Raw genomic sequence first — 22,672 nt, forward strand, 5'->3', positions numbered from 1 at the left:
AGTAATAATGATTATCTTGAATGAGGTACTTTGGAAAATTTTAACCTCCCCCCTTTCCATATTGTTAGGTGTTATAACTTCAAATTATCGAACATTAATTTAAATCAAGTTATAAATATGCTAAAATAACATCGGAAATTTATAACATATGTAAGAAATGATATCATAACATGTTATCTTATCATGACTTTTTGCCTTAAACCCCACCTTCTTTGTGCAAATCCTTGCTCTGCATCTTCATGGATATTTTGACTCTTACTACCATGGAAAACTATCTTACTTTAAAAAGAAACTTTGTTTTAGCAGTCGTGGCATAAAAGTCTGCTTTTTAGTATAAATATAATAATGCTCCAATAACAATGTTAATCAAATAAAATATGTTACATGGTAAGTTGACCCCTATCATTCAAAGTCTCGATACAACACATTTAAATCTCTACCAATACTTAAAAACAAAATCAGGGGTCTGTCTTTGCTTTAAGATAGCAAAATTGAATGCGAAAAAAGTAACCCAGAGAAATTGATATATAAGTCACTTTAAGAAACACAATCGAAATGCCTTGTTCACTGTGGTTTTAAAAAAAAATACGATCTGCGAAAAGCCTTTGAACTTGGTGACTTTAAACTTTTCAAACGAAATTTGAATTGTGGGTTAGAACCTTAATTGGTTATAATGATAAATATTATTATAATAAAGGTAGTATTCATCATATATGATAAATGATGCTATAATTAGTGAATATTTATGCATGTTAACATCAATAAAACTCATAAAACAAGATTATGATGACTTTTGCTATTTTTTGGTAAAATTGTGACAATTTTTGATGAATTGAAATATAATCCTCATCAATCTTACAAAGGATATTTCAGTATATAAACTCCTACAGTACACTGATGAGAGTGCACAACGTTCCCATCCTACACAAGGTAAGTACTTTTATAGTTACCTATTTATTGTCCATGACATTTGAAAAATACATTTAGGGGAATTTTGTCAATGATATTTCATAAGAAATGAATAACGTTAAAAACTTTATATTTGGTTTGTTTTACAAATTATAACTTTGATGCGAACAACCTTCTTCTTCAGGAACTACAATAAATTCCATATGTTATTAGAGAAAAATTAGATTCCAATTTTTATTCTTAATCTTCATTTTAAATGAAAAATAAACCATTTTTACTAATACTATTCAAAATTATGCTTGTTTGGCTTTGTTTTTTAAATACCACATTTAAATTACTTCTTTTCCTATTATGATTACTTTAAAGATTTCACAGTAGACATTATTTTTGAAAATTGGATGCCTCCTATATACCATAGAGGATTAATACTTAAAGATACAAATATTTGAATAATTGTGCTTTGATAATTTTATTTAGGTCCATTTGATCTTTAAAAAAGAGAACAATAACCAAGTTCTATTCATATAAAAACTTTAATAATTAAAACCCAAATAAGTAAATGAACAACTAATATTTTGTATGCTTTATTTTCAACTGAAAAGATTTTTTTTTTAATTTCCTTCAAATTATTTCATCCTGACCTGAGGCAAGAATTGATTTTTGGCTGAAGTAACATGGATCATGACCCTGATCATACATGTCTTAATGACCATTTTTGTCAATACTGTTACTGTGCATTATATATAGTACATAGTGTCCCTTCTCTCTCCAATCGTCAAATTCCTGATATAACATGCAGATGTCTAATGAACATTGTGTAAAGAAAAAATAAAATTTTAATGACCAAATATTGGTTTATCCTACTTCTCCTTATTGTCTAATGAGATTTATAACGTACTGTCAACTTTTGGAAAAAAATTAAAGTAGCTCTAAATTCAAGATCCATGTTCAACGATATATCACGTTACAACTATAATACCAGATTTCTCCGTTCTATATCAAATTTCAGAACTTTTATGTTCTATCGCAAACTGTACATCATGAAGTAGACTAAGCATTTGGTCAAAGGAGGATATGAGAACAATAGTTGTAAAGTTTTGTTACCTCAACTATTTTTTTCATGATTTTTGAACGATTTGAACTCAATCTATCAGCAGCAATTAAAATTGAAAATGGAAATGGGGAATCGGGAGACAACAATTCGACCAAAGAGCCGAAAACAGCTGAAAGCCACCAATAGTTACCTAAAGAAACGAAACACAATTACAATGATGCATACATTAACAAAGACATACTAGCAGTTACTGATATGCCAGCTCAAGACCTCAATCAAAGTATCCCTCCCGTTAAGGATTGAGTGTCATATCATCATAAAATATATAAGTAGAATATAACCCGTATTACAACTGGTTTTAGAATAAATTTATTTATTTGAGATACAAAGACCTTATAAGTGAAACATTATTACGGCTAAATATGCCATCATTATGACCTGAGAACAGTGTCGTAACTATATCCCTTCTTAATTAGTCTGTTGAAAGGTTGTTTTGTTTTTTTAAATCAAATGATGTCCTTGTTCCGATGATAAAATTTAGTAAATGTTTTGACAAGTTCTAATATCGAAAACCCTGGTGTAATAATTTGTCAGTAATACATAGATTTATTTCTCTTAAATCTAAAACGTTGCTAATACACGAGCGAATCGTACAAGTAAAGCATGTTTTGAAGAATCTTCTATAAAAAGAGAACATTAAAACCTTTTAAAAGTGTGCTGTAAATTTCTAAATATCAAAAAGGGTTGATGGAAGGGGTTAATGTCTAGTGCTTGTTTATTCAAAATAAAGTAAACAACATGTTGCTCCTCAGATATCTACATTGATTCCTAAATATTATTTTTTTTTCAATAAAAAATAGGAATTGGCATTAACAATATATTCAATGTAAAATCGCACAGACCATAATTCTTTTAAACCACATGTTTGACAGAAAAGCATACACTCATGTGAAGGGGGTTCAAAGGGAAGTCTTGTCAAGCTAAGTTTGGTTCACTAACAAAATGTCATACAACAAAGATGTTGTGAACCAGAATGCACCAACTTAAAATAATAAAAAGTTGTACCACATACACTGGATTATATATACATAATATACATTAGCATCTACACATAATAAACATATATTTTCAGATACAACATGCAGCTCTCCTTTGCTCTATGTTTACTATTGGCAGCTGTCTGCACCAATGCTTCATACCTCAAATGTTGGGGTAAAGGCTGTGGTGGATATGGTGGCGGATACGGTGGTGGATATGGAGGTGGCTGGGGAGGCCTAGGTGGCTGGGGAGGAGGATGGGGCAAAGGAGGAGGATATGGCCGAGGAGGTGGATACGGGGGATGGGGTCTAGGAGGTGGATACGGAGGATGGGGTCTAGGAGGTGGATACGGCGGATGGGGTAAAGGAGGTGGATATGGAGGATGGGGTCTAGGAGGTGGAGTTGGAGGATGGGGCCTTGGAGGTGGATATGGAGGATGGGGCAAAGGAGGTGGATGGGGCCTTGGAGGTGGATATGGTGGATGGGGTAAAGGAGGTGGATGGGGTATTGGAGGTGGATATGGAGGATGGGGCCTAGGAGGTGGATATGGAGGAATCGGAGGTGGATACGGAGGTGGATACGGAGGTGTTGTACTTAAAGGAAAAGGATCATACTATTAAATTCAGGAAATCTTGTTATATACTGTCTCAGAAGGCGAATTGGACACTTGTTGACGATAAATCCTTATTTTAATATATGCTTATATATAGCAAATATAAAACAGCTGTATGACAGTGTTTATTGTTTCTTTATCCAATAATGTTTTATCCTTCATAAAAATGTAAGTTTCACAAACAAAACAGAAGTGTAGGTCTGATCACGCACTCAGATAGCCCCACCTTCTAACAACAGTTATCAATGTGGATTAATAGTCAATATATATCATGAATCATAAGGGTCTGGATATTGGGTTCACCATTTCTGTGTTCTTTTATGTATAAAGCCATTTTTCTCTACTCTTAATTAATTGTATCTGCTGTTCTCTATTCTTTATATAACAGCACCTCATTGTTCTCAATTCTTTATTCTTTCGGCCTATTTTCTTCATATTTGTTTGCCCTTTATTTTGCATTCTGTTAGCCCCACCCAGCCCTTTAAACATAGTCAATACATAGACTTGATATGAATATAAATTTTTGTTATAAAGTTTATGTACGTTCTATACATGTTGTCCCAAATATCATTCATTTTAAATTTCCCCGAAATTTTAATGAATACCAAGGACGAATTTTTTTTCGTACAGAAAATAATAAACAGCTGCGCCAGCAGCGCATGATACGCCCGACGTCTTGTGTGGAGGTTTTATGCAATAATCATAAATAGTTTCTGAGAAAGTTTTAAGCAATAACCCTATATTGTTTTTGAGACACGGCGGGACATGTGAAACCCCCAACCCTGTTTTTTTTTTCTTCAAAAAACTAAATATCACTAAAATAAAATTTTGAATCAAGACCAAAAAGTATACAGATCTTTAGATTAATTTAACAAAGAAGTGTTTAAATTTTTAAGCAATAATCATAACTTATTTTTGAGATACGGCACAACATGTAAAAAAAACCCTCCCCCTTTTTTACAAAGTACTCAATAACTCAAAAATAAAATTTTGAATCATCACCAAAAAGTATAAAGACATTAAGATTAATTTATCTAAGAAGTATTTAAAGTTTTAAGCCATAATCAAGAATCGTTTTTGAGATACGGTGCGACATGTGAAAAAACACACCACTGTTTTAGTTACAAAGTGCCGTAACTCAAAAAGTTTTAATCTTATTTTCTCCAAAAAGTATACAGATTATTTGACCATCATAAGAAACAACTATGTTAAGTTTCATGAAATTTGGATATGTCGTTCTCAAGTTACGGTGCGACCTGTTTATGCCGGACAGACAGACGGACGGACGGACGGACACCGGACATTTGTATACCATAATACGTCCCGTCAAAATTTTGACGGGCGTATAAAAAGCGCATGCAACGACAAAAAATGTTTGTTCCTAAATACAATATTTTCTGACTTAAATATTAAGTTTGTTGACGACTGCGCTCTGTATTACCTAAGCCTGAATTTTGTTGAAATTCTGTATTTTTTTGTCTAGTTCACAAAAATGTTTTTGGGCCTTTTTTGGATGTGAATAATCAACGCATTAAACTAAAACTTGGACCCAAAAAGTTCTGTTAATTTTTTTCACATGTCTTTCCACTAGTTAAAAAAAAGTTTTGAACTTAAAAATCGGGACCTATGTTGTAAGTTATCTTTTTTCAGCCGTTTAACGAATATATATGATTCAAGTAATATACATGGATGTTTCACTTAGAAAATATGTACTTAACCCAAATCAAATCAATATGTTGAGCCAATGTATTGCAATAGATCATTAAGCTTAAGTATGTTTCAACAATGATACAAAATGTCAAAGAAGTAGCTTTCAAGGTAATTTTCAATTATGACAGAGGTTTACTGTAATATGCCTTTCCATTCAGGTGTAATACCACCATTGATTATCCCCTATTAGTCTGTTAAATTTGCCCTTCACAATAAATTGTGCAGAATTTATGTTTGTTTCAAATAACGAAATTCTTGGCATGTGTGAAGTTTTATCTTGTCCAGTACTAAAGACATCATTTGACTTAACATTTCATTGCATATAAGAAAATAACTGGAAGTTTACCAATAAAATTTCCGCCTTTATCTAACCTGTGTACAAGCTTTAAAACCATGAAAACTCCAGTTTCCAAAATATTTTATAGAAACCACAAATACAAAAATAATGGTGATTTAAATACCCAAGATATATGTTTATGACCCAGAATGTTTTACTTCGATAAAATGTTGAATTAATTACCTACAACTATCAAATTCATAGGAATAATTTTTTCGACCTATTTTTGTGTGCAATCGGATGTACCATAATTTGGTGGTATTACACCTTCAGACATTACTTCGAACAATTTCGAAAAAATAAAACTTGTGTATAGACTTTTTATACGTGTATAGGCCATTTACAGCCTTCGAGGACAGGCTTTCAAAAGCATACACTTCCCCATAAATTTCCAATGTTACAATGTTCATGTTACTAAGTCACAGTGTTCGATGACGTAATTTTCGCTGATTGACCTCGGGTCAACCCATGTAACGTGTACTCATTCATAAATGTACTATTCCTGGGGTCTCAGAGGTCAAATCTTGAACAGTACTGCAAGTATATATACTACGTTCAAGCTTGATACATCTCTGAATTTGATTTTTGATTGAATATTTGACACAACGTTGGTTTCTGACACAATAAATACGGTCAATTAACTGACACTGTACATTGTGTTCATTTAAAGGAGAACAGGTTTGTATTTATAACAAAACCTTCGATTTGATAAAGACAAATTATGAATAAGACTGCCTGAACATGGGGAAACATTACTAAAATATCTGTACTACCTGTACAATTGACTGGAACAGTTTCTTTCAAGATGTTGTTTAAAATATCATCCAAAAATGATGTGATAAATGTGTAATATTGTTTCCTTGAAATCGACAACATCTCTGAGTAGGATATAGACTGACCAACAGCTACAGTGATAATTCGCCCACCAATGGAGTTTATTAAAGTAGCCTCATTAACGGCGTCATTACTGTCTGTTGATAAACCATCGTAGAGCAATATTATGTAGCTAGATATTCTACGTGATCCAAATGATCTGTTGGTTAACATCTGTAAAATCACAGAAATCTTACATTTTGAATAGCTGTGTCATAAACGAAAACAATTAATGAAAATAATTCTATCTCACTTTTATGATATAAGAAGCAAATGTTTAAAGTTAATTAATCTATCTTCTCAATTTCCTTCATTATTCAATTATCCTTATCGCTTCAATCTTCTTAACATCATGTTCAAGCATAAAAGACCATCGAAATAAATATGAAAATTATTTTATGGAACAGATTTTATTTATTGTATATGAGTACATGAGACGTGGTAAGACATTATTACAGATATTCATGTTTGCAAAACAATTCGCTTTAACAAATGAAGGCAACAATAGTATACCGCTGTTTGAGATTAAGAAAAAAACTAATCTGGGTTACAAACTAAAACTGAGGGAAACGCATTACCTATAAAAGGAGAACAACGACACAACAGAAACTCAACATTAAAATGTAACACACACAGAAACGAACTATGATGTAACAATGGACATTTTCTTTAGCTGGTACAGGACATTTTAAGAAAAAATGCAGGGTTGAACCGGGTTTTGTGGCATGCCAAACATCCCGCTTTGATGGAAATGTCAAATATAACATTAAAATGTCAACATTACATGACAGGACTAAAATACAAATAAATGGGAGATAATATAGGACAGAGAAACACACGCATAATAGTTAAAAAAAAGTTACCAGGTTTAAAATCTAATACGCCAGACGTGCGATTCGTCCATACAAGACTAACCAGTGACGCTCATATGAAAAAAGTTCGGAAGCCAAAACAAGTACAAAGTTGAAGAGCACTGGGGACTAAAAGTTCCAAAAAGTTGTGCCCAATACGGTTAGGTTTTTCTGCCTGGGATAAGAACATCCTTATTATTTAGAATAATTCATACTTTTGCAAACAGTAAATTTTATAAAATGACTATATACATGTAATAGATGTACATGATAAAACCGAAGTGGTGACCAACTACAGAATAAAAACGGATACATTACATAAAACAACCTTATCCAGCACATCAAAATACACAGCTAAGTTAGCCAAAGCCTCAACGCACAAAGTGACGTCACATTTGAAACAGGTGATAGGGGCCGACTTAATCGTCAGTGAGGGGAGAGTTTTTGCTGCTGTTGAAGGCCTCACTGTTACTTTGAGATAAATAAAATCAATAACAGCGCTGTTATTTTGGGTTTTTTTTGTGTTGTGTGCTGTGCATGTACTGATTATGTGTCATAGATGAATACCAATATCATTTCTTTTTTGTATTAGAGATAACCGATAATGTTAACTTGTTGCAAACACTTTACGCCCATATAGGCCAATTGCTTAATTACAGTTATGTTAATTATTTATTTACCTCTTTTGCTTTCTTTAACGCTTGAGATGTAAATGTGGCACCATTTCCCGCTTTGATATGCTGAAGTTTAGAAATCATACCAGAAGTAGATTTATAATCATCAAGATCAAAAAGTACATTAGCATCAAAATCATATGTGATAACACCCACTTGAAAGTCATCTTTACCAATGGGTGTTCTTTTAATAAATTCAGTTATAAAACTTATACTTCTGTTGATATTTGTTTCCAAGCTAGAAGATGTGTCAATAATAAATACGATGTCTGCAGGACCAGGTCTGCAATCTGCAAAACACATCATACCACATCTTCTTTTTTATGTAGACACTTGAAACATCATTTAGCTATATTTATCTAGTTTATTTTGGTTATATATACCATGCGAATGAATCGTTTATTGAATTAAACAATCAATAATAAGACTCTTTCTTTGATATTTTAAAAAGAATAGAAACAGTTTTGAAGGAATGGAAACGGAAACACGTTTTCCAATTAAAAAAAACCGATATTTTTGTTTATATTAGCCACCAATAAATGATCACATCAATATGAAAGGTCTTCAATACATCAATTTCATACTCGTAATGAATTGCAACTGGCATGTTTTTGTTAGTTTCAATATCAATACAACTGAAATATATTAGGTCACCACGCTAAATATTTTACGTGTATTGTGTTTTACATAAATTAGGGATTAACTTTTCTTGGTTTAACTGATTTCCATTTGTCATTTCGGGACCTTTCATTGTTTGGTGTAATTTGGGATAAGGGTTTTTCTTAGTTCTATAATCTGATAGTTTCATTGGCATTCATATCAACTCTTCTCATGTTTATTTGTATGCTCAATTTACATTTCAATAACAAAACGTCAAAACAACGCTTTATTGATTCCATGCGATTGAAGCACTTTCATGGAATTACCTTCATTTGGAACACTCACAGCAGAGTATTCAAAAACCAGGAATATATATGAACCTTAATAATCAAAGCCGCGCTTCAAAATTATTGTGAAACTGCCTATTCTAGAGGTGACGTGAATCAAATGTAGATATTTGAAAATTCCAAAAATCTTTTAGGGTACATACAATCTAACTCTCTTTCAACTTGTAATAGTATTAAAACATTTAACTTTTCTTCACTTAACACAAGTATTCCACATTCCAAACTAAAAGACAAATTGAAGAGTTCGTATTGCTTTGTTTCATAAAAAAGAATGGCCAACGAAGATACAAGTATCTTGTCTTAGGAAGAGATAAATCCTACTTTCAAAGGATCACTTTGATTCAAACAAAAAATTATCTGAAACTGACATTGTCAAATGCTTGATTTCTTGATTGACAACATATTTGTTACGTTCGGAAGACGTGTTTTTCCACAGACTATCGGCATTCCGATGGGAACGAATTGTGCCCCTCTTCTTGCCGACTTGTTTCTTTATTATTATGAGGCTGACTTCATACAGGAACTTCTTAGGAAGAAAGATAAGAAGTTAGCAATATCCTTTAACTCTGCTTTTCGCTATAAGGATGATGCTCTTTCACTAAATAATTCAAAATTTGGTTACTATGTTGGACACATCTATCCCATTGAACTAGAGATTAAAGATACAACAGATACAGTTAAGTCGGCCTCATATCTTGCCTTACATCTAGAAATTGACAATGAGGGTCGATTGAAAGCAAAACTTTACGACGAAAGAGATGATTTCAGCTTTCCAATTGTGAACTTCCCATTTCTAAGTAGCAATATTCCAGCAGCACCTGCATACGGTGTATATATCTCCCAATTGATACGATATTCCCGTGCTTGCATTTTCTATCATGATTTTCTTGATAGAGGGTTGTTGATCACAAGGAAGCTATTAAATCAAGAGTTCCAAATGGTGAAGTTGAAATCATCACTTCGTAAATTTTACGGACGCCATCACCAGTTGGTTGACCATTATGGAATAACCGTTTCACAAATGAAATCGGATATGTTCCTTACGTCGTGGTTACAATCCCCTTCCCTTTCATGAATGTAACCTACCGAATTAGACTATTTACCGGATTTATTATCACATAAGCAACACGACGAGTGCCACATGTGGAGCAGGATCTGCTTATCTTTCCGGAGCACCTGAGATCACCCCTAGTTTTTAGTGGGGTTCGTGTTGTTTATTCTTTAGTTTTCTATGTTGTGTCATCTGTACTATTGTTTGTTTGTTTGTCTTTTTCATTTTTAGCCACGGCGTTGTCAGTTTATTTTCGATTTATGAGTTTGACTGTCCCTCTGGTATCTTTCGTCCCTCTTCTTTAATAAAGAGCTTTATTTCAAAAAAAGAATCGAACAATATGATTCAATATTTCACACTTCATTGAACATGGGAATGTGATAGCAAACTGTGTCCTTTGGGTACTTATTCTTGTTCCTTGTTTTATAGTATTAGCAAAAAATATGATTTGGAATTAAAAAAAAATCAAATTAATAAATATATACCTGTTTGACAGACATCGCCTTCGTATCTACCTGTACAGTCACAACTGTAGCTGTTAATTAAATTATTGCAGGATCCAGTATTCATACAGGGATTAGACTGGCATTCATCAAAATCTGTCATACAATAATTAAAATTGATGCAAATTTCATGTATAAAGTGAATATATGTAATTAAATCCCAAATCATAATAAGTTAAGGAACGATCTAGTCAGATCTTACACAAATGAGTATCTGTATAAACCATTTGGACAATATATAGTGTGAAATACCAAATATTCGTACACGTATTCGTATATACGAAATGTTTTAAAAGAGGGACGAAAGATACCAAAGGGACAGTCAAACTCATAAATCTAAAACAAACTGACAACGCCAAGAATCTTTCTTTTTACATTCCTCTATCTCTGTATACAAATAATTTGGTCGATATAAGGAAAATGCCTACAAAAATTATTCTGTATTTTTTCTACTTTTTTTAGCGATTTTAAGGTAATTACATTTTATCAAGGAGTTCAATTAAACTCTTGTCCTCTAAATACCTCAGCAAAAAGACTTGGCAAATGATTTATTACAGGTAGATTAACTGTATCAATCTTTCTTCTATTTTGGATTGTAATAAAAAACAGTTCACAACCGATTAGGTTATTTGCTAAAAAAAATTAAATAGGCAATACATGTGTTAGACTTTGTTTATATAAAGAAAATAAGTGATTCATTTTAATTATAGCAAGAAGACAATTTTGGTGACACCATTTGTTTTCTTTCTGAAGTTTTGAGACGCCCTGGCATTTTAAAAAGGACCAGTTTTGGCAAATAAAACTCATCAGACGTGTTCTTAAAATCTTCTGTGAATGGAGCACGATTGAGGACGTTGGGTTTTGATTGAAGGATTCGAAACAAAACCAACCGCTATACAAGGACTTTTAAAGAAAAGATGTAGTGATGTGTATAGACAAATGTCCTAGACATAGTAAACTTCCACGGTGAACGATGGAATAAATGACTTCTGCTTTCAAATAAATATGCATCAGATGAAGAAAAAGAAAATGCTGGACTAAAACCAATATTTCAACTTGCAGGGATTCTATTGGTATTTTTTATCAATATGATTGTTATTATTTTAGATGCATTAGTTTGCTCATCACTGGTAATTAATATTATTTCAAGTTAACACATAAATTGGTTGTTGCAAAAATTGTATTATATAAAAGTTAATTTCACGAGTTACATTCCCAAAACAAATCTGAGATTCCTGTGATAATATCTTGTGGATTTATAATTACATCATATTTGAATACGAATCACATTTTGATAAGGGTGTTCACTTTTTGGTGTTTTAAATATATGGATATGATTGAGTGTGCACATACAAGTGAGATACTTTGGTCTCATCTGGACACGTTTGGGAAATTTGGACACGATTAAGAGTTTATTTATAGATGAACACGATAAGACGTTCATTAAAAAGACACTCTTTGACGCCCCGCTGATACTATACATGTTTGGAGTTAAATGGCGTTATATAGACACGTTTGGAGAAATGAATTCAATTCTGCGTTTTCCATATACCCTGTCCTTTACATATTTTTTACAAAAATGTGTTCAATAACAACTATGATGATATATTTTATTTTATCTAGGTTGTCATAAAGTACCTGTATGGCAGTTAGATCCAATATACCCAGGTACGCATGAACAAGTATATCTGTTAACGTGATCTGTACAACTTCCACCATTAGCGCAGGGATTTGATGCACATTCATTAATATCTTAATAAAAAGGTAAAACTACTGAATGCTAAGAGTTCACAAACACATTTTTACTTTACTATAAGGAATGTCAACTCGGTTAGGATAACTAATCGAGTACACGGTAGGGTTATCCAGCGATACTCGTGTACTCTTTCGAAAATATCTACAAATTGAAATACAATTATACGTATTGTATACTGTGTGGGTCGTTGGCGTATTGACGTTCAATCCTTTTAATTGTTCGATAGGTTATAAATGAAGCCGTTATAAATTATTACATGTACAAATTGAGTAAGCAATAATCCAATTAACAACAAAACTGAAAATAGAAATCGGGAATTTGTCGAAATACATCCACCAGACACAAACGCTAGACTGTGTCATCCAACGGAACGAATAAGAAACAACTGTCATAAACATGCCTTTAATAGTACACACATGTTGGGATGGGTATAGTATACACACATTTTAATGAATATGTATGACTGCAGGTCAATAAAACGTCAACAACTATTAAAATTTCTTTGTAAATTAAGCCAACGTATTGGTCTCTGTGTGATATTTTTAGAACTGGAGCTGTAGTTAAATAACTTTAAATAAACAATGTTCTTATCTTAAACGATCTTTAATTATTCATTGTCCTTTTTTATCGACAAATGTAAGATTTTTAGATCTTGTCCAATATACATCACCCTGTTTCCTGTCCCTAAATTCACAATACCTGTTTGACAATTTACTCCTCCATATCCTAAAACACAGTTACACATATAGGTATTAATTTGGTCTGTACACGTCCCACCATGGTGACACGGATTTGAGGCACATTCATTTACATCTGAAAATTATAATATTTTTAGTTTAATCAACCGAGAAAGGAAAAACTGATTGCTTTAGAAAATAACATGTAAAACACAGTTGTTTTATCAGTTAAGTATGCACTCGTTTACATTAATGATTTCAATAATGATAGTGTGAATCCATGAAGGAGTATCAAACATTAAATGCTCAAATTATGCCATATCATCATATACGAGTACGAAAATATTGATCCTTTTACGTGTAATTAAGCATACATTTGACGACTATAGTTTATCATGTCATAAGGGACATAAATTTTTCATAACGACAATTTTAAAACCATGATGGAGTTCGTAAAACTGTCGAAGGGAGTACATGTACTTCAACTTAACCACTTTGAACCCACCATTGCAAAAGCTTCATTGTAAGCACTGACCCTCTAAGATAGGAAACGCAAACCCTGACATGTCGCAGCAGGCGCTGTGTGAATGCTCTTCATATAAATAAAATGCCTTCAAACCGAGGATACGAAGTCTATATTTGATGTGACGCTTAAATAAAAAAGATTACAGAGTTGAGTAGTGATCCCACTGATCCATTGATACTGGAGAGTCATTATGCATCTGTGTCCAATGAGTAAGTCTTAATGTAAATACCATAAATTAAATAATAGTTGTGCAGGTATCATTAGAACATATTGAAACAAAATAATCAAGCTTTTGTTACCAGCTTAATAAAGACAGATACCTGTCTGACATCTCAAGCCAATATACCCAGGAACACACAAACAACTGTATCTGTTAACGTGATCTATACAACGTCCGCCATGTTGACATGGATTTGATCCACATTCATCTTTATCTAAATCATGAAAAATGTTGCGTCAACTCAACAATTGTGTACAATTTTTACTTTGTTTTTGGTGTGGTAGAAATCATGTAAAAACTTTATTATGAGGTGTTTGACCATTCGATATTGTTAGTCAGAAACAAGTATGTTGCGTTTGAAGTGTTATCTTTTCATCATCTCAGTTTATCTAGGTCAATGATACAAAACTAAATTTTCTACATTTGAAAATGCCTGTACCAAGTCAGGAATATGACAGTTTTTGTCCATTCGTTTTTGATGCGTTTTGTTATTTGATTTTGCCATGTGATTATGGACTTTCCCAATTGATCTTCCTCTAAGTATTTTTGTGATTTTACTTTTTCCTCTTGGAAACATGGTAAGCTCTAGAAATATGAATTTCCACAGTATTTTTTCTATGATTACACTTATCTAGATAACGTGTCATATAATATGTATTAATATTGTGAAAAAAAACAAATGCAAGTGTATTGTTCAAGAGTGCACATATTTATGCGCCAATGGTTATTTGAAAACTACAAACATTTATGATGAAAATGGATTGTGAAAAACACCTAACATATAGAGTTCCTATATAGGAATGTTCCAAACGGATAGGCATCAACAAAAATTGTCCATACTGATTTTGCATTGATTCAATAGGCCAATTATCTTTTTATACGTTTGTATGATACATCTATATTTGTAATAACGAAGGAGAAGCTGACCTGTTTGACAATTGACTCCATTATAGCCTTGCATACATAAACAACGGTATCTGTTCAAGTGGTCAGTACACGTTCCACCATTTTGGCAAGGGTTGGATCCACATTCGTTAAAGTCTACAAAAGCCATACAGTATATCCATTATCTCAAATATAAAAACTTAAAAAGAATGATCTAGTTCATATGCAAAAATGCAGAACACAATCGTTAAAATTATATATCGGACGAATGAATTGTTATATTCGGTTTAACGACCTCACTACCATGTAGTTGGTGAGTTTAGGTACCGACAAATCGTATCGGTCGGATGATGACAGAGAACTATCAATAATAATAACAGTATCATTGTATTGCACCATATTTTATAAACGAATCAATTTGTGCAGTTTGTATCAGATACACTCAACGATTATGCATTTCAAAAAATGAACATGTGAAGTTACCAATTGTCATTCGAATCATCACATTTATTATAGACTCTTGTTTGAAGTAGTCTATACGTGTCAATATCGAAGAAAAGATCAAGATAGGAAGCAACTCTTCAAGTTCTTTACTATCGTTAATCTCGAGTTTACTGAAATATAAATGATGTAGGCGCTACTTAAACTGTTGTTAATTGAGTGACAGAACATCAACATATAAGAAAGTGAGAAACAAAAACGATTGCAAGTCCCTTTTTTAGATGGTTCGGTATGAATTCTGCTTCATACGAGTACACAACCAAGTCAGTGCCCAAAAAGTACCCATTTCGATATGCTGAAATCTTGAACAGAACATTATGAATAGAAAATTGACCAATGAAAAATGGCACATGACTACAATTAGAAAACAGTAAAAAGTACCGATGAAATTAATCTTTTACACGATGCACTATTATTTTTCATGTTTCTATACTTCTATTATTGTCAAATCAATATTTTAGAGTTTCAAGAAGCGGTACAATGAAGTAACTGTATACAAGTTTAATGTTTTAGTTGCCACTGATTGCAGTGTCATGACCCACACTAGTTGTCGTTATCTATATTTCAGTGCTTTCTATTTCCTTAAACAAATTTAATTGATGAAAGCGTTTTCATCGCCTCTTCGTTTTGTTCACCACGGGTGAATGCTTGACACGTGTCTGTTGTAGCAGAAAGTAAGGTACATTGTATGTCTTCATTTTTAAAATGCGTGTTTTTAGTTTACTAATCTCATGATGTCAACATTATTCAGTTTTACCTTTTTCACAATTTATGCCAATATACCCAGGAACACAAGAACAGCTGTATCCATTGGCGTGATCTATACAAGTTCCGCTGTTTTGACAAGGATTAGATGCGCATTCATTTATATCTGAAAACACATATTTTACTATAAAATATAACGTGGACGTTACCAATTTAACATTCATAAATCATTAGTCAAAGGAAAACTGACAACGCTCTTGTTTAGAATAAATCCGACGGAAGAAAAACAATATTTCATAGGAACTAAAAGACTGAGGAGCTAAGCACCCATATAATTGACAAGGCTTTTGCAAAAAAAAATGGCGGAAAAAAAGAACATTCCACAAAGCACACTGAAGAAACTAAAATGCTTGGGTTCACTCGTATTAATAATCGCTTCCCAATGATATATCCCATGGAACCCTTGTGAATGATGCTCCCAGTGTATTTGATACTTGTATGAAGGTTTACAAGAACGAGAACTGTTTCAAATCCAACTTATAGCAAGACAATAACCTATGTGAAAGTTAGTAACAGGAAACATGAATATTTCAGAAAAAAATCTGGTTTAACCAGTTTCAAATCTAACAAACGGCTCAATACTCTTAAAGTACCTATTTGGCTATTCTTTCCAGTAAACCCATGCCGGTAACACCTGTAGTCATTAAACTTGTCTACACAAACACCACCATTTTGGCACGGGCTAGATGTACAATTTTTTTCTGTAACAAATAATAGTAAAATACAGTAGGACTACGGATTGCATTATCCATATATTAAATCTGGCTCTGTTTTGTTTTTCTGTATTACTTCACAAATTATAAATCATAATGTATGTATTATTGATTGGTGTCATTCAATCGTTAAACGGATCTCACGCAAACCTACCCATAGCCTTTCCAAAAACAAATTTTATTGAGTTATATATCATTAAGATAATTTTTCTTTCCATTCCTCTTAATTGTTGATTTTGTAAAAGTATACTGAGTAAAATTAAATTCTTTATATAAATACCATAATGGAAATAGAAGGCTTATTAGCCCAGTCACAATTAAATAACTAAATATCATTAGGTAGGTAAGAGTCACTTTAAAAGCATTACTCAAGATGCTAATGACTAGCAATGTTCACAGCTTTGTCCAAAAATATACAAAATTAATTTATTCAATTTAGTCACTCTGTGCGCACCTTAAAAATGAGGGTTACTTGATTTTTACCATAATAAAGCCTCTAGTTGTCTTTGGTTTTTGTTTTTGGTGTCTCATAGTAGTGTAACGTGTAACCGGGCGGGGACGTTAAGATATTTTTATCCTCGGGTTCGTACCAGTTTCCTGGGATTTAAAAAGCAATTCAAAAGTTCTAAAGTCAATAAAAAGTTTACACTATCACTATCAAATATGAAACAAATACTATACTACATAAAACGAATTTCAACACCTATCAACCTAACCCGAATCTGTTGAATTGAAACTGTTTGAAACTATAGTCTGAAACCTAAATGTATGGAACTGGTTTGAAACCTAAATGTATGAAACGGGTCTGAAACCTAAATGTATGAAACTGGTCAGACGGTTTAGACTATTGTCTGAAACCTAAATGTTTGGAACTGGTCTGAAACCTAAATGTTTGGAACTGGGCTGAAACCGAAATGTTCTAAACGGGCTGAAACCGAAATGTATTAAACGGGCTGAAACCGAAATGTATAAAACGGGTCTGAAACCTAAAAGGTATGAAACTTTATTTAATAAACATGTCTATAACTGTCGGAACAACAGGGTAGCACTAAGGCATGGTATGTCAGCAAACACTAACTGCAATAGTGAGAGATATGAGACACAAACCTTAGCACCAGCCATGTTTGGACAATATGTACCGAACCAACAGTCTCAGTCCATTCTCTATTCTCTCCGCAGGTTCCAAGCACTTCACTTTACTTAAAGTAAACCTTCTGCCTGCTATAAACTACTTCCTTTCCGATGTTTACTGTCTGCTGTCTTCGGTACAAATGACGATTTGAACTGAATAGCTACCCACTATTTATACTTAGAACGCGGACCTCGAAGAGAGCATCCTAGCAACAATTATACAGGTGAAAGCGTCTGCTATCAACCAAGGATAAAGGGTTGATTTTTAATGCCGTTTTCAATGATAAAGAGATAATATAGGAATTCAATGAGGTTTCGAAAAAAATACAACTGTAGAAATATTATAACCTTCTTAAACTGTAAATTCGTAACACTACCCACTCTTCCGATTTCATGCGTCCTCGCATAAGTTTACAATTTTGTATTCACTAAATCAAAACACAATCAAAACCATTCTCGTCAACACTAGCTGACACCATACCAAGGTCCTACCTTTAAACCTCAATGTATCCACTCATTCCGCAGAATATCTCTCCCAGCAACTGTTTGTACACCGAGGGTTATACCATGATAAACAATCTGTCGACAAGCGTCAGACCTAGGGGTACCTTAGCCTACTCACAGTTCCGGGGTTCCTGTCAGCCTCTTTCGACTAGCAAGTTCTTTCTGTTTTGTTTGTTATGTTTCTATTTTCAAAATATCCTACTTTAATTCACATTTGTATCTACAAACAACTGAGCACTGAACTTTAAATAAATCAAATTTTGACCAGATAACCATTTCAAATATTCTATTTCGAATACCACTTGAAAAGTTGTGTTGCCAAATACCGGTTTGTAACAAATTTGCCATACAACAGACTACTTAGAGATAATATAGGAAATTCAAAGAGGTTTCGAAAAATATACAACTGTAGAAATATTATAACCTTCTTACACTGTAAATTCGTAACAGTAGCTACCTCATTTACGTATACTAATGCCTGTAAAACCTTTCCCAAAATTTTTTTAATCATATCATACATCAATGAAAATTTAAAAAAGGTAATATAAAATTAGGAGTTCCTGATTTAATAAGTCAAAATCAGACAACGAATTAAGTTTCTTCTGAGGAATGTGACTTTAAAACCATTCTCGTCAACACTAGCTGACACCATACCAAGGTCCTACTTTTTAACCTCAATGTATCCACTCAAAAAGAGGAAGATGATACAAAAAGGACAGTCAGTCAAAATACATAAGACAAAGATAAACTAACAACGGCATGCCTGTCTTCAAGTGAACGAATCAGATCAAATCAAGGTTAGAAAATCTACAATGATAAATAAGAAAATTTGGTATGAGTGCCAATGAGACAACTCTCTATCCATGTCACAATATCTATATTATTCTTTATCATTGTCTTAAACTGAACGATTCAATAAAAGTATAAGCAACATATCATTGAATGAAACAAAACAACACCGACAACTCAAGTGTATTGCATAAAGCTCTGTTGTTTGCCTCTGTATTCGTTGTGAATATAGCAAATACAGAAAGCACGCAACAGATTTGTTTAAATCTTAATCATATTAACTCAATAGACCACTTTCGAGTTCATCCGTCACCGGCAAAAACTCGTCAATTATGCACGCCTTTATGACGTCATTTACCAGATAGAGGGGGTCGCCTGTATCCCTGCACTATTTACGTTCATCAAGCGTCTTAGTGATCGTCTTTGTGCAGGATAAACTAGAAATAATGGTTGCTCTGTAGGTTCTTACTGACAATTCCCTAATGACAGCAGTGTTGATTGTCAATTTTGAGAATTCAATTTGCCGAACAATTCGTATAATATAGAATTATAGTTTTCCAACCACTCGCTCAACATTGGAAGGGAAGTGACGACGCCCCAAAACGCACAAATGACGGTGATAAAAGCGCGTATAATTGACGAGTTTTTTCCGGTGACGGATGAACTCGAAAGTGGTCTATTATAAACTATAATTACCATGACATCCTGTTTTGAAATGCTTTGGACAGGGTGTTACCAGATAACACAATTGTGTAGATGTACAGGTATTATTTGTTCTGCAAAACATTTCCCGTGAAAATTCATAGTGCTCCTGAAATTAATTGTCATACATATATTTTATTAGTCTATTTACAGTACATTTACTAAATCTGATTTAAATAATAAGTGGTGAATTGCCAATGTACAGTGTTAAAAAGTTTTGTAATGGCAAGCGACAATGTAAACCCAAACAGTTGATGTGAAAGGGATATTCAAATAGTACATAAAATACAACATAGAAAACATAACTCCAAGCAAAATGAACCCAAAAAGGAATAGTCCTACTAAATATTAAAATAATAAAATTTCCACTATGCAACATCATTTCGTATCTGTTCATTCGTGCTCCTGATATATATGATAATGAAAGAAGCACCTTTTAAAATAAATATACAATATTAGGTCAATGTCAGAAAAATATAAACTTTTTTGGATGAGGCTGATAAATTGGGAGAGGGCGAGGTTCTACCGATTCCTTCCCCAGATTTGCGCCGAATACACTGCAATATAAATTAATACATTGAGAGCTATTTAAATTATAAAACCCTAAACGAACCCTTGATTGTGGAAAAAGTTATCCATGATGAAATTGACATTGCACAAAATATAGCTGTGTTACTATATTTAGAAAATAAATACAGCTAGTTGCAGTATAAATATAATAACATGGAAAAGGTTTCCAATCTCTTTAGTCTAGAGGATAATTTAATATATGTGAAGGGTGCAAGTATTTTGGTATCGTTTGTTTTTTTCGTTGTCATGAAGTATGTGGCTTCAAAGAGGGGACTATCAGTCCATGCAGTTTTGGCATGATACACATGATATTGTCTAACAGTATCAGTTGATTGTAAGTTTGCCTTGTTCTTATCATTAATTGTATTTAAACTGAGGTAAGAGAAATCCTAGTGTATTTGTTTCGTGTTGATTTCATTTTTAGCTCACCTGGTCCTTGGCGTCCGTTGCCGTCCGTCGTCGGTCAACTTTTACAAAAATCTTCTCCTCTGAAACTACTCGGCCAAATTAAACCAAACCTGGCCTGAATCATCCTTAGGGTATCTATTTTATAAAATGTATCCGATGACGCGGTTCGTCATTCTGAAACGTAAGCCTTATAGGATAAACATGTTCATAAAGTGTTCTTGGGTTGTTGTCCTTGACTTGTAATTTAGTTATTATCCTGAATATTGTAATATAAAAGTTGTTCAGCAAAATTAAAATCTACAAATAAGGCAACATAATCAAAATTGTCAATTGACCCCACAAAGAGGTTTTGCCCTTTAAAGTCATTGTTTTACAATTTTTGTAAATTTTTACAAAATATTTTCCTCTGAAACTACTGTGCCAAGTTCATTATAGATAGAAATAATTGTAAACAGTTATAATGTTCAGTAAAGTAAGATCTACAAACACATCACCATCACCAAATCAGAGTTCTGTCATGAATTCTATTTTATCTATAATGTATGTCATTTGTTTGATATGCACATAGACCCAGGTGAGCGACACAGGCTCTTCAAAGCCTCTAGCTTTTCCTTCAAATAATCGAAAACAACATTGTTGTATTTTTTTCTTTGTTGAGTAAATGTGGTGGCCAAACTCAATATTTTATGAAAACGCTTTAAATCATATTTATTCGTGTCTTAATCATCTTTACCCTGCAGCTTGTTAAGTGATCTTCACAGTAACCTTCGGTATTAGCACACGCAGGATTGCTCCGTTTGTTTCTAGTCGGAACTTTAAGGAATGAGTATGCCTGACTTCGTTGTATTTTCCACGGTACTTCTACCGCTGCGTGGTTCGTGTTGGAAAATTCTATAAAGGTAAATTCATCGTAAGCAAAATAGATATTGAAGATAAAAGATCGCCTATGTTATAAATATTTAGATATTATATTTTATAATAATTAAACTGAAATCTATAAAAAAAATATATATATATATATATATATAAATAAAGATCAAGGTCAATATACCACCAATGGCATCTCATATAACTACAAGTTTTAACATACCAAATTTGCTGCTTGCCGAAGTAAGGTGTTGCCTCTTAATTGTTCTTCAAAATACAAAACAAAAAGTATTTTAATAACTTTATATATTTAATAAACCTTGCAATATAGTTAATCGAGCACTGCATAAAAATAATTGACAAACTTTCAGTTCATGGAAAAAAAACTTCTATAGTCCTGATATTATTGTATATATTAAAAACACTTACCTATTAGGGTCAAGATAAACGCGTAATGAGAAGGAAACATCGTGTCACTGTGAAAGACAAAAATAACCAGGAATAAAATAAATTAGGAACAAAATGCTAATTGAATGGTTATTCTAAGATAAAAATTATCCAACGAACACCATCTACATATGCCAAACAAAGTGAAATTGAATGACTTATGTATTGTTTAATACATTTTCCGAAAATATTTTGTTCAACAAATATAACTTTATTACTAAATAAGTTTAAAAGTTATTACATTTTATCTTTATGTAATTTGTGATATTGTTAAAAGGTTTGCAAAAAGGCGTGCAAAAGCAGCGTATTTTTGATACCCGGGCACGTCCACTTGTATTTTTGTCCTTCTGATGAGTCAAGCCTTTTTTTACTGATTTTTATAGTTCGTTCTTATGTTGTACTGTTATACAAATGTCCCAGGTTATGAGGAGGGTTGTCGCGCTGACATGTTAAACCTCGCCACATTATGTATGTACGTTTGTTTATAATGTGTTAAATATTTGTTTTTCGTTCATTTTTGTACATAAATTAGGCCATTAGTTTTCTCGTTTGAAGTGTTTTACATTGTCATTTCGGGGCCTTTTAAAACTGACTATGCGGTATTGAATTTGCTCATTATTGAAGGCCGTACGGTGACCTATAGAGGTTAAT

General features: G+C 32.8%; 2 protein-coding genes across 3 annotated transcripts in view; one reads left to right on the forward strand and one right to left on the reverse strand.

Moving 5' to 3' along the window:
• LOC139520974 (uncharacterized) overlaps window positions 1-21,593 on the reverse strand; it is a 44,196-nt gene extending 22,603 nt beyond the window's left edge. The window contains exons 1-11 of the mRNA XM_071314094.1: window positions 21,441-21,593; window positions 19,724-19,838; window positions 16,484-16,591; window positions 15,883-15,996; window positions 14,667-14,780; window positions 13,840-13,953; window positions 13,016-13,129; window positions 12,199-12,312; window positions 10,543-10,656; window positions 8,066-8,349; window positions 6,435-6,708 (exon numbers count right to left, since the gene is read on the reverse strand). Coding sequence (XP_071170195.1) covers window positions 6,435-6,708; window positions 8,066-8,349; window positions 10,543-10,656; window positions 12,199-12,312; window positions 13,016-13,129; window positions 13,840-13,953; window positions 14,667-14,780; window positions 15,883-15,996; window positions 16,484-16,591; window positions 19,724-19,814 — 1,441 coding nt within the window. The 5' untranslated portion in view covers window positions 19,815-19,838; window positions 21,441-21,593. The remainder of the gene's footprint in view (window positions 1-6,434; window positions 6,709-8,065; window positions 8,350-10,542; window positions 10,657-12,198; window positions 12,313-13,015; window positions 13,130-13,839; window positions 13,954-14,666; window positions 14,781-15,882; window positions 15,997-16,483; window positions 16,592-19,723; window positions 19,839-21,440) is intronic.
• On the forward strand, window positions 874-3,735 carry LOC139520975 (acanthoscurrin-1-like). 2 transcript variants are annotated; one of them, XM_071314096.1, is made up of 3 exons: window positions 874-930; window positions 3,096-3,451; window positions 3,497-3,735. In XM_071314096.1, the coding sequence occupies exons 2-3, from the start codon at window positions 3,103-3,105 to the stop codon at window positions 3,619-3,621; spliced, it is 474 nt and encodes a 157-aa protein (XP_071170197.1). In that variant the 5' UTR covers window positions 874-930; window positions 3,096-3,102; the 3' UTR covers window positions 3,622-3,735. The 2 variants fall into 2 exon arrangements, with proteins under 2 accessions (XP_071170197.1, XP_071170196.1); XM_071314095.1 differs by having other exon boundaries at window positions 3,096-3,735.
• Window positions 21,594-22,672: the final 1,079 nt, after the last annotated feature.

Source organism: Mytilus edulis, chromosome 4 (genome assembly GCF_963676685.1).
Source record: "Mytilus edulis chromosome 4, xbMytEdul2.2, whole genome shotgun sequence".
Taxonomy (NCBI): domain Eukaryota; kingdom Metazoa; phylum Mollusca; class Bivalvia; order Mytilida; family Mytilidae; genus Mytilus; species Mytilus edulis.

What these genes read in the sequence shown, in the direction of transcription:
- LOC139520975 (XM_071314095.1), top strand. Translation starts at nt 3,103, where the DNA reads ATGCAGCTCTCCTTTGCTCTATGTTTACTATTGGCAGCTGTCTGCACC.